The sequence below is a fragment of the Thalassophryne amazonica genome, chromosome 13, assembly GCF_902500255.1.
Source record: "Thalassophryne amazonica chromosome 13, fThaAma1.1, whole genome shotgun sequence".
In the NCBI taxonomy this organism is placed as follows: domain Eukaryota; kingdom Metazoa; phylum Chordata; class Actinopteri; order Batrachoidiformes; family Batrachoididae; genus Thalassophryne; species Thalassophryne amazonica.
Genome location: NC_047115.1, coordinates 74,052,274 through 74,065,388, shown reverse-complemented (window position 1 = coordinate 74,065,388; position 13,115 = coordinate 74,052,274). Strand labels below are relative to the sequence as shown.

At 39.0% G+C, this 13,115-nt stretch overlaps 1 protein-coding gene across 11 annotated transcripts in view; it reads right to left on the bottom strand.

Annotated features, from left to right (window-relative positions):
* Window positions 1–13,115, bottom strand: part of ikzf1 (IKAROS family zinc finger 1 (Ikaros)) — a 45,601-nt gene that overhangs the window by 10,787 nt on the left and 21,699 nt on the right. For 7 of the 11 annotated variants that reach the window (XM_034184764.1, XM_034184763.1, XM_034184767.1 and 4 more), the window contains exons 4-5: window positions 5,460–5,726; window positions 1,182–1,349 (exon numbers count right to left, since the gene is read on the bottom strand). In XM_034184764.1, the coding sequence (XP_034040655.1) occupies window positions 1,182–1,349; window positions 5,460–5,726 (435 nt within the window). The remainder of the gene's footprint in view (window positions 1–1,181; window positions 1,350–5,459; window positions 5,727–13,115) is intronic. The other 4 variants (XM_034184772.1, XM_034184769.1, XM_034184771.1 and 1 more) reach the window with 1 other exon arrangement.

Genomic DNA, 13,115 nt, shown 5'->3' with positions numbered 1-13,115 from the left:
TATATATATATATATATATATATATATATATATATATATATATATATATATATATATATATATATATATATATATTTATTTATTTATACAAATTGGAACACACTTTGGAACAGTTGGATGGCCCTGAGAGTAGATAAAGAGATGTTTTTTTAGTAGAATCTGTGATTCTGTGGAACCTGAGGAACAAAGTCAGGAATGAAAGTGTCTGGGTTTGCCACTGCCCTGAATCAAGTCTAAGATCTAGGCTTTTAAAAACTTCCTGGTCTTCCTGATAAAAGTGTAGATCTTGTAAGGACATTGACGTATCTTGGCAGCAGCATCCATATCGCTGTGTTCTCCATCTTTCAGCACGAAATACACTTAGGAAGAGGTTATGGTGTCATGCAGATTTGGGACAGTGCTATTTGGTGATGTTGCTAGGAATGCAGCAGAATGAAGGTCCAACTCTTTTGGGTCCTTGTGTTTCCTGTCTTTCTGCATGGTTGGGGGACTTGGATGCAAACCAGTGCCTTTGGTACTTGGTCTCTTTAGAGGATCCTTGGGTGCTGCTGGGATGCCGTTGTGCCAAACAAGCAGTTATAGGGATGCTAACATGAGGAGTTGTGTAGGTGGGCAATGTGCAACATTGGAGCATGCTCCCAGACCTGAGACCTTTTCTATATATAATGCTAATTTATATATAATGTTAGGAGGAGTAACAGGAAGACAGAGGACGGGAATGAGAGGAACAGTAGTAGCCAGTAAACCAGTAGCGATCAGTATGTCTAGTATTTACATTTGTGTATTTATATTTTATTTTTTATATTTGCAACTTGTTTTTTTTTACTTTCACTTTTGATGCTCTGTGTGCTTCTTACCCTGTGTGCTGCTATACTATGCTGCTGGAACCTCAATTTCCCTGAGGGACTCTTCCCAAGGGATTAATAAAGTTCTAGCAGATCTAATCTAATCTTAATAATTGATAGTATATCCAAGTGAGAGTATTTTTTTTACACACAAATATTGCATCAACACATAGTTCTGCAAAGCCTTTACAAAACAAAAACACCTTATCAATTCCCGGTCTACTTCCCCTTGTAAGCTGTCACAGCATGAACTGCACAGCATGTCCATTCTTTTGTACAGATCTCCACCAGCATTTCAAAAACGACTATGTGTTGAGGTTTTGTAGTGTCATGCACCTGAGTGGGTGCGCAGATGTCCGGTGAGGGCGTCCCTCCTGCGACAGGCGTAGCTGCACAGGTGACACTTGAAGGGTTTCTCTCCTGAGTGGAGTTTGATGTGACGCAGCAGGTTGCCCTTCTGTGTGAAAGAAGCGCCGCACTGGCTGCACTGGAAGGGCCGCTCTCCTGAGGAGAAGAACACAAGAGACGCACACTCACATAAGGGTGAAGGTCCTGCACAGAGAAAAGCAACAAAATGTGTTTACTGGCATTGGTTTATTTTGTGTGTTCATGTTTGAGGTTCCTCTTTGGCACTACTTCCCTGTTTGATGGCTACACTGACTACAGCTAAAGTCTTAACTTTGGATGAAGCGTCTGAGCGTCTGCTGCTGTGGGATGTGGGGTCACTGCACTACAAGCATCCTGAGTTCCAAAACACCGCCAGATGATGGAGCGTCTCGGGGGCCAGAGAGCGCTTCAGCAGCCTGGGCGGGTTTCACAGCAGAGTGACACTCCATCTCTCTGTGCTCTCCCCCTGCCCCACCGACTTCTGGCGCTCTGATCGAACAAGAGCTTTCAGACTCAGCCTGCCAGCTCCGTAATGCACCATTGCCTGGGTCAATTTGATCTGAAAATCTCATTTTTTCCTCTTCTTCATCTCTAAAATAAGAGCGGCACATCACAATGCAAATTCAGCCTCATTTGAATAAAGCGAAGGAAACACTTTGTGTTGAGAGCCAGTCTTCCTGATCAGCGCTTCTGGAATAAACCAATATCCAGCCTCTCCGAGTGTTGTGGCATTCTGAGCGAATGTTTTAATGTGCCTTTTTTTCCCCCCACAGCTCCCCCACCGACTCAGAGACACCAGTGAAGCAGCAAAAATATTAAATAAAAAAAAAGGAAATTCATTAAAAATGCATTTCAGGAGCAAAGACTCGCCATAGTGTATTTTCATTTAAATAGAAGGCACTTCATTATATCTTTTATTGTACATTCTTTTACATTTACATTATTCTAGCGCTCCTTCCATTCTAAGTTTGATTAGTTTCTAAAGCTTGACAGTTAAGTGCCTTTTTCAAAATTGTTCCCCACCAGTGATTTGGGCTCATTATAACAGAATATCAATTTTGAAATTTGAAGAACTTTTAATAGCCAGATAATCGTCACGTCGTGGAGATTCCAATTCATTGCTGCTGCTATCCTGTTTCTCAACCCAGGGCATGTTTTTTCGGACAAAGTTCATCTCTCCTACTTTCTCACACAATGATTTGATAAGTTTCTCGTCATGTGGTAATTTAGAATCGCTTTGATGAAAAATAATGATTGCTAATCGTTTTCTCAAAAGTCTATTTCACGCACCACAGAAAGAATGCCATTACAACTGCAACTCCATTTATTAAGTGTGTCTGAAAACATGAGAAACGGATCTAAAGTTTAAGATTGAAAAGGACACCTAGCTGTGATGCTACATGCAGTTGTGCTCAAAAGTTTACATATCCTGGCAGAATTTTTTATTTGTTTTATTTTTGGCCATTTTTTTAGAGAATATGAATGATAACACAAACCTTTTTTCACTCATGATTAGTGGTTGTGTGAAGACATTTATTGTTTACTCTTTTTAAATCATAATGACAACAGAAACTAACTAAATGATCCTGATCAAAACTTTATATACTCTGGTGATTTTGGCCTGATAACATGCACACAAGTTGATGCAAGTGGGTTTGAATGGCTACAAAAGGTAACCATCCTCACCTGTGATCTGTGTTCTTGTAATCAGTGTGTGTGTATAAAAGGTCAGTGTTTCTTGGCTCCTGACAGACCCTTACATCTTTCATCCAGTGTGAGAAAATTCTGCACTGATGTTTCTGGTTTCTGAGTCATAGGGAAAGCAAAAGAATCGTCAAAGAAAAGGTAACTGAACTATATAAAACAGAAAGGGGATATAACAAGGTATCCAAAGGACTAAGAATGCCAATCAGCAGTGTTCAAGCTCTAATTAAGAAGTGGAAAATGAGGGATTCTGATGGAACCAAACCACAGTCAGTTAGACCAACACAAATTTGCCAGGAAAATTGTTCAGCATGCAATAAAAATAAATAAAAAAATAAATAAATAAAAAAAAACACACACACAAATAACTTCAGTTGAAATATGGGACTCTCTGAAGGAAGTGGTGTGGCTGTTTCAAGATGCACAATAAAGAGGCACTTGAAGAAAATTGGGCTGCATGGTTGAGTCGACCGAAGAAAGCCATTACTATGCAAATGCCACAAAGTATCCCGGTTATAATACACCAAACAGCACAGAGAACAAATTAATTTCAAGTGATGAGACCAAAATTGAACTTTTTGGCCACAACCACAAATGTTACATTTGGAGAGGAGTCAACAAGGCCTATGGTGAAAGGCACACCCTTCCTACTGTGAAGCAATGAGGTGGATCGCTGATGTTTTGGGGATGTGTGAGCTACAAAGGCACAGGAAACTTGGTCAGAATTGATGGCAGGATGAATGAAGCATGTTATCAGAAAATACTGGAGGAGTTTGCATAAGACATACTTGGATGTGCCAACATGACAACGATCCAAAACACAAGGCCAGATCTACCTATCTTTGGCTACAGCAGAAAAAAGTGAAGGTTCTCGAGTGGCCATCTCAGTCTCCTGACCTCAGTATCATTGAGCGACTCTGTGAGATCACAAACATGCACTTCATGCAAGACAGCCCAGGAATTTACAGAAACTGGAGGCTTTTTGTCAAGAATATGCAGCTTTACCATCATAGAAAATAAAGCGCCCCAAAAAGACTCCAAGCTGTCACTGATGTTAAAGTTGGCAATACATGGTTTTAAGAACTGGGGTATGCAAAACTTTTGAACAGGGCCATTTTGGTACTTTCTGTTGTCATTATGATTTAAAAAGAGTAAGCACAGTTGTTTGACAATAAATAGCTTCACACAACCACTAACCATGAGTGAAAAAACAGTTTTTGTGTTATCATTCATATTCTCTGAAAAATGGCCAAAAAAAAAGTCAAAATTTCTGCCAAGATATGTAAACTTTTGAGCACAACTGTATGCTCAAATAGTGAGGAACACATCTTCAGAATGTCATTTCAACCAAAAGTGCTCCAAAGTCCAGATTTAATTACAAGCCTGTCCTGGTAAATAAGCAACAGTGGTCTCAATGTCCACCAAGACCCTATGATTAGCAACAAGGCTTCAAAAACTTAATAGGACCTGTCTCTCTTTATTTGATGTAACACAGTGGCTAGTTTTACAAAACCATAAAGGAACATCTACAGACTATTTTTACTTGGTTGCAGTAGCACATGTGCAACTCACAAATTCCCAACTTGTTGTCCTAGCAAAACAACTGCCGTAAAAATAGTATAGCTAAGTAGCCTGTTATCTATAAAACCAGTGATGGGGTCATTCTTTTAGAACTTTCCTGTGATGTAAATTTTATTTTTGCTACATCACCCACATTGACGTGTATGGAACATTATACACTCAACAAAAATATAAACGCAACACTTTTGGTTTTGCTCCCATTTTGTATGAGATGAACTCAAAGATCTAAAACTTTTTCCACATACACAATATCACCATTTCCCTCAAATATTGTTCACAAACCAGTCTAAATCTGTGATAGTGAGCACTTCTCCTTTGCTGAGATAATCCATCCCACCTCACAGGTGTGCCATATCAAGATGCTGATTAGACACCATGATTAGACACCATGATTAGTGCACAGTTGTGCAATAAAGTGTGTTTACCAGGAAGCCAAAATAAGTAAAATTAAATTTTTGGCCAATTTATAGATAACAGGCTACATCAGTACCCTGTTTACGGCACTCTTTTTGCAATGAAAACATGCTAGATTGTAATTTTTGAGATGCGTATGAGCATTCGGAACTCGTGTAAGAACAGCCTGCAGGTGTTCCTTTATGGCTTTGTAAAAACAACAACTGCATTTGTTTTGGTTATTGCGCATGATAAAAGATGCCAACATGGACCAAAATAGGAAGTACTCTGGTCCTCATTTGTGTCTATCAGAATCCAAAATTGCTGGATTAAAAAGCTGACTATGTAGTAGTTCTTACTATGTTACTCATTAATTTTTTTGGCCCCACTGACTCTGACTGGCTGACTGATGCTAATCTAAGAGAGTAAAAACTAAAAGTGACAGAAGTGCTTCTCATGGGGAGGAGCCACAGCAGACATCACATCATCCTGGCATGCTAAGAGTGAAAACAGGTGCAAGAAGGGCAAGAAGCATTGCAGATGGCTTACCGGTGTGGCTTCGCTTGTGTACCATCAACACATTGGGGCCAATGCAAACTATCCCACAGATATCACACTTGAGCTTCCCGTTGGGTAGCCGAATACCGCCGGCTGAGGAGAAGGCCTTGGCTTCAGGGCTCGGTTGTGAGCCGTTCACCTTGACCCCCGAGGCATCGATCACGCGCAAGTCTTCCGCGCACTCCTCCTCCTCGCCATTCATGTCACAGGCCAGCCCATTCTCCTCATCACTGCGAGCCTCAACTTTAATGTTACAGGCTGGAAAAGAGGGCAGGGGGCCACGGTTTAGAATGCGAGCATGCTTCTTTCATGATAGTGTGCACTAGAATAGTTCATGGTTATCGTAATACTGTGGCACAGTTTTAAAGTTGCCTTTTCCTGGTCTAAATAGATTTAGTACAAAAAAAGTGGTGCCATTTGTCTGAATTACCTACAGTGGCGGTTGTTAAAAAAATTAAAAAGTGTGCAAGATTAACCGAGCTTTTAGTAACCACGGAACTAATTCAAGCAAATTGTTTTTACCATAATACATGAGGTTTTAAAAATGTTTTGCCAAGATAATAATAAAAAAGTAAATTACAGATAAAACACACATTAATAATCAAACATCAAAGTTGTGTTAAACATGAAAAAGAAGAAGAAAAAAAACCCACCACACACTTCTGTCATGTCAATGTTTGAGCTCACCTGCTTGATAGTTTTTTAATTTGAGTGTGTTTGGTTTTCCCCCACTGAAACTCATATGATTTTGACTCATTAAGTTTGCTGACTACATTTCATTTTCAACAAATGTTGCTACATAATTACACGGCAATGCCAACCCACACAAAGCAGGTGTGCTCATAGTATAAAATGTTGATAGTATGTGTCATTGGGTTGTTTGCTTGGTGTATTAAAGATTTGGGGAAAAAAACACATAATAATAGCACATGTAATAATATTATTCAGACTGCACTATATTGTTCTGTGATATTACATAGATCATTCACAACAAGTTTAAATGATTTGAACTGAACACAGAGGTAAGTTCATATGTGTATTTAATATCGGTATATGTCAATGTTGCATGAATACATGTTGTACTAATGTATGGGGCCCCAAATTGTTCATACTAAATAAATAAATACATAAGACATTATGTTGCGTAGCAGTTGGTTAGAAAACCATAAACATGTCAACCACAGAGCCGAGAGAATGAGGAAGAGAAGTAGGAATGTTAAGGCTGCTGTGAGTATGTTTTTCAAGGATGACTTTTTTTTTACTAGTGTGTTGCCCGTGGGGATCCACGGGCTCCAGATTGGATAGTGTTTATAAAATAGGTAGCTGACATTTATCAAGGGTGGTACTAAATTATGCAAAGTTTCTACAATGAGTTGGAATGGCGTGTGAGTCCAGAATGTTTTCAGGACCTTAGATCTCAACAGTTTTTAAAAGAATTCAACCCTTTTATTTCTGGTTAATTACCTTTTTTTTTAAAGTTAATTTACTGTCTTAATGTATTTATAAATTGTTGAGGTTCTTGTTATCATATAAACACTATTAGTATCATTATTATTATTATTATTATCAGTATTATTATTAGTAGTAGTATTAGTATTATTTTATTATTACTTATATTTTGTCATTTCAGTTTTAAATGGACCACAATGGAAATAAGTGTTTTCACTTTCTTGTGTCATCCATGCATTTTAGCAAAAAACAAAAAAATCACACATGCATGCACACATGCTTTTAATATATAAATGATTTACCTCCCTCTGCTAGAATGGCGTGTGAGTCCAGAATGTAATTATCAACGTCCATTGTTCAGTGTTTTAGCTAATATCCAAAAATATTCCCCAAAATTCCTACAAAAATATTAGTCCTATCAATGTTCCATTTTGGCGGCACTCATCCTTGACCCATAGTTAATAAGCATACCAAACAGCCAATGGTAGCTCTTCCCAGTTTGTCCGTGACTGTAGTTGCACGCACACACACAGAGCATTTTGTCTTCTCTGCCTTCTGCTGCAAACAGGTGCTTTTATTTTTACACACCCACAAACAGAGATGGTGGTGAAAGACGTCAATTACAGTACACTTCTCACTCATGGTAACGGCAACATGACACTTAATTAAACTGACTAAACCAATTGAAATACAAAACACAATAAATCAATGACTCAACAACACTGTTAAACTAACATGAACCACAATAACATTTAAAACCTCAAATTCCCATGGTGCATTGCAGCACAACATCCATTATTCACTGTTGTTAGCTAATATCGCTAATTTCTCCAAAAAATATTAGCCCTATCAACTTGGCAGCGTTTATCCTTGACCCAAAACACATAAGCATACCAAACGGCAAATGTCAGCTCTCCCCGGATTCGTCGTGATCGAAGCCATACACACGCAAGTACACACGCATACACACACAGAGGCCACTTGGCTATTATAATACAGATTAATCTGCAGATTCCAGCAGACTGTTAACTTACAAATATTAAAAACTTGGACTAAATACCTATTTTAAAAAAGAATGTAAGAAAAATTATCCATAGTTTCTCAAAAAGCATGTTGTTCTGTGTCCCCTACTGGTGAGCTGTTTGATCATTGAATACATTTATCTGAATTATCAGTTGTCAAAATCCACAAGGATGACCTTAACTCTACATATAAGTCAAGTGGACACTGAATGTGCCACTTTTTTAGCTTTTACATCGACTTTAACCCCTTAATGCCTATTGTCGCATATATGCTACAATATTTGACTCAAATATGCAACATACCAAACTGACCACTATGCCTTTGTAACATACCATTATTATTATTATAACATTATAACATAAATTATTACCAAAATACCAAAATTACTATTTATTTTTTTTGTGCAAAAGTGTAATTAATAATCTCAACATTATTTACCATCTACTTAAAGGCAAACACACACACAAAACATTTTTTTATATACAGCTATATAAATTCAGGCATTAAGGGGTTAAGCTGATTTTGCTTTGAATGCTTTGTGTAATGATTTATTCTCATTTATAAATGATAATTAACGATAAGAAGAATAGCTATAATATATGATAACTTCCAAATTTGAATCTTTTTTTGTTTGTTTCTTCAGTCATTGAATCATACATCATAACATGTTTCTGTTTGTCCAGTAGTTTGGAACTAGTTTGTCTGTATGCGGCCCTGTGACAGACTGGCCTCCTGTCCAGGATGTACCCCCTCACCCGACCCTTGGCTGGGGTAAGCAGGTATAGAAGATGAAGGAATGGATGAATCCCAGATATGGCCAGCAGGTGGCACACAAGTGTATGGTCCATATATTATCTAAGGAAACCTGCTTCTTGGAATGATCTGGTGCATCAAAGTCAACTGAAATTTAATCAGCTTTTCAACACTATATGGCCTTTTAAATACCCTTTTAATGTGGTGATGTGCAACATAAGCGAATTTATTGTTTTTAAGTTACTGTGTTAAGAAAATGGAGGGGATGGATTGGTACTCACTGAATTTCACAGCGTACATGCCTAGACTTTCACATATGCTTAGGAATATTCCTCTTCACCCCTTTTTAATGTGCTGCCACAGCAGGAGTGGATTTAATGTGAGGTGGTGGTGGAGGGGTTTGGAACTTCGGGGGTTTGGGGTAATACTCTCACTGAAAAGTTTAGCCTTTAGTCTGCATTCTAAGGTAATCTGGGTAGCTAAATACTATAACTGTAGTAATTATTCTTACCCAAGGCCAAAATATGACCATCGGGTATTGTGAAGACTTTGCGTCCATATGTCAACCTGTCCGTCCGTCTGTCTGTCTTTCCTCAGCATAAGTCCAGTCCTATTACTGCCAGTCTTCAAATTCACAGGGAAAATTCTTGGGACACAGACCTTTGAGAAGTTCAAAGATGGCTTACCTTGACGTATTTTAAGAGGTCAAAAGGTCACATTCTGTTTCCTATTTTATGCTCATACAGCCGAGGGTGTTTTAGCATTGCGTTATATTTAATACTCTTTTTTGTTTTAAACACCGTAAATCTTCTAAATGTAATTCATCAATCAACCTTTGTTCATGCAATCTCTTTCTCATATTTTATCACACCTTTGATCAGTGGCTCGAGGGGTGGGGGGTGGTGCAAAACTTCCCCCAGATCTGCCACTGCACGATGCATTTAGTGGACAAGAACACATTCTTGTTTTGTAAAACAAAAACATTATCTCACATTTTTGCCTCATTTACACTGTCGCCTGTGCAGTGTTTGTCAAATTGTTTCTTCAAGATAAAAATTTGCATGTAACATGTCCACTGTTAGAGGATGAAGAATTTGTAACTGAGCATCTCACACCATCACAGTTTAGTAGAACAAATGACAGCAAAGATAAACAGGAAACAGAGACACAGGAAACGGTGTGAAACTAAGGATGACAGCGGTGTGCATCACAGAGCATGAACACACACGGACACACACACACACAGACTCTTATCGTGTGCATAAATACTGCACGATTGTTAAATGTCAACGATTGTGTCTGAATTAGCAAACGTCTCTTCCCACAGTGACCAGAACAGAGAAGTCCTTTGCACCTGACGCTCCTTCTTTTCCCTTCACACATCTTTTGAAATACTTCAGAGAACTGAGTGATCTTGCACCTAACAGGCTGTGGTTTGCATGTCATGGTGGCAGCCTGATTTCCCCACGCTGATACCCTGTTTGTACAAGTGAAGAGGAAGAAGTCTGAAATCATGAAATATAGGAATCTATGGAAAAGGGGAAGCTTTAGAAAGAGGGCCTGTCTAACTGAAATACCAAGAATTATGGAGAAGTGACAGAAAGGGAAGCACAGGCAAGGAATTGTAAAACAGCCTGTAACTGAAACAGTTTTTTTGGGGGGTGGGGGTGTTTTTTTTTACAGGAGTCTCAGTTTCACCGAGAGCCACCGAGTACCAACAGGATCACAACGTTCTTTGTTTGAAATCTTGTGGCAAAACGAAACCTGATCTAATTTTTCACCTCCATTCAAAGTCTTAATTTCTGTCACTGACAATCTGTCCATCTGCACAACTCTTGGACAGTAGCGGCGCCGGGGGGGGGGGGGGCAATGCTGAATCACCCTTCGCAAACAGAATTTTCAGTTTTACAAATAAACATTTATTTGCAAAAACCCACACACAAGTTACAAATCAGAAATTTGTGTTTGTGGATCACAAAGCACGTGTACAAATCAAAGGATATTTGTAAATCATCCTCTGTGCATTTGCAAGTATTAATGAGACAAATTTAACTCCATACTCCAAAAATTTAGGTTTCCTAAATATTTATTATGGCCACTCTTAAAAGTTCACTTATCTTTCTTTATACCTATGTGCAAGTTTACTGAACTTGCAATCATTCTAAGTGATGTGTGGGTGCATTGATACAGCATTTTAGAGGAGCACGGGCGAATAAACATATACCTTGGTATTTATAAAGCAATTTACTATATATTGTTCATTTCTACAACATTTTGTGGAGCCCCTCCAACTTTGACTCCAGCTCCCCCTCAGCCCCCCTAACAAAAATTTCCTGGTGTCGCCACTGCTGTTGGAAGTTTATGGTTTTTTTTTTTGTTTTGTGATGTTTTGCTGAGCAGATGAGATTGGAGAAGCAGCAGCAGCAGTCGCACATCGTCAGTATTCTGGCTCCGCAAGCCGAGAAAGGTCAGCGGCAAACTGTGCATCAAAAGTGATCACCAGCTCCAAAGCTTCTCTTACTGTCACTCGTGCAAACAAACATATTGTTCGAATAATGGCGTGCACTGTCCTCCTCTTCATTACAGTCATCACTGTTCTACAGATGTCACCTGAGAGGTGTTTGCATGCCAAAACGTGACCAGCACAAGGCAGAGGGAGTCAAACGGTTGTGGACTTTCAGCTGCAGTTTACTTGCACATGATGCAGAAAATAAAGGTGATTAATGTGAAAATGCTTCTAGAAAATGGATGATTAAAAAACTAATTTGGCTGATTTGTCTGCATCACTTCAAATGACAGATTCATGTATTTTTTTAATAATAGCAAAAACAAACAAAAAAATCGAAATAAAATGATCTAAAGACTACATGGACAAAAAGCTGGACATGGATGCAAATGGACATGCATCTGTTTTTTAATGCAAAATTTGATCAGGTTAATTTGAATCATTTCACAGCTTTTTGACATTCACATGCCTGCGTGTCAAAGCTGATTCACATAAGTATAGTTGCATACATTTTTTAACCAACCCGGTCTCACGGCATGTTGTGATTCAGCAGCACGAAATATACATTAATCTATTGGTTTGTCATATTGTCACAAAAAGTGCAAAATTTTCGTCATGGAGCACAAATTTATTCTAATTCATTCCGTGACGGGTGCACGTAATTAAAAGTGCAGCGGCGGGGGTCGGGGGTGGTTATGGTTAGGGTTATGGGAAGGATTAGGGTTAGGGTTAGGCTATGGTTAAGGTTAGGGTTGGGGTAGTGATAGTGACTTAAAAAAATACCGTCACAAAAATTTGAATCATTTCGTGACAGGAGGATGAATAAAATGTGAGACTGGGCTGGTTTTAACAGCCTCATTGAATTCAGTTTTGCGAAAGGAGACAGTTACACTTATAAAAGTCCTCAGTCACAGTTGTGCACAGTGAAGAAACGCTGCTGACAGCAGCTCTGGCCTGTGAGTGCGGCAGTTATCAGCTGCATGTGTTAACTGACGCAGACAGAAGGAACCGTGACTGCTGGCCTGTGCCACTTCTCATGGATATGGGGAAGTTACGACTAAATCGGGAATAGGAAGAAGGGTTTTACTTTATATCATGTTTGTCACGGATACTGATTTACTCGTTCTGGGAAGTGTGTGTCAGATCACAGAGTCGACAAACAGAACAGGTTGCAATAAACTGGTTAGAATCAGATTTAAATGTTAGTGTTTGAAATGGGTAACGCCCAGAGTAAAATAGCAGCAGATACTGAGAGAATGATGTAGAAGGGCACATGTTAGATTTACCAAGGACAGAATAATTTTATGAAAATCAGAAAAGAATAATTTGGCTATATTTTAAATGTGACTCCACTATTTCACTTCATTTCCTTGCCAGGCAACTGTAATCATGATTTGGAACAAAACAGTATCCATGAAGGACTTTGAGGTCTTTGAGGAGCAAAGATGGTCAGAAGATCTCCAGTGTTCAAAGTAAGACTGGAAAGGGTTTGAATATTTCTCCCTCTGCAGTGCTTAATGTCTTGAAATGATTATATTCTGTTCAATTCTCACACTCATTGTCAACCACTTATCCAAGATCAGGTTGCGGAGGGCTTGAGGCGGGATACACCCTAGACAGGATGCCGCTCTGTCGCAGGGCCACATATGGACAAACACATTCACACCCACACGCACACTAATGGACAATTTGAAGTTTCCAATAGGGCAGTGCAGTCTCGCTTCAACCCCTTCGTGATATTGCGGGATTTGACCACATCTGGGGACAGCCTACACTAACACTGAAGAGACCAATCCCTCAAATCACCTCCTCTTCCAACTGCTACCACCAGGGAAAAGGTTCAGATCCATCCAAACAAGAACAACCAGAATGGCCAACCACTTTTCCCACAAGCCATAAGAATTCTCAATAACTCC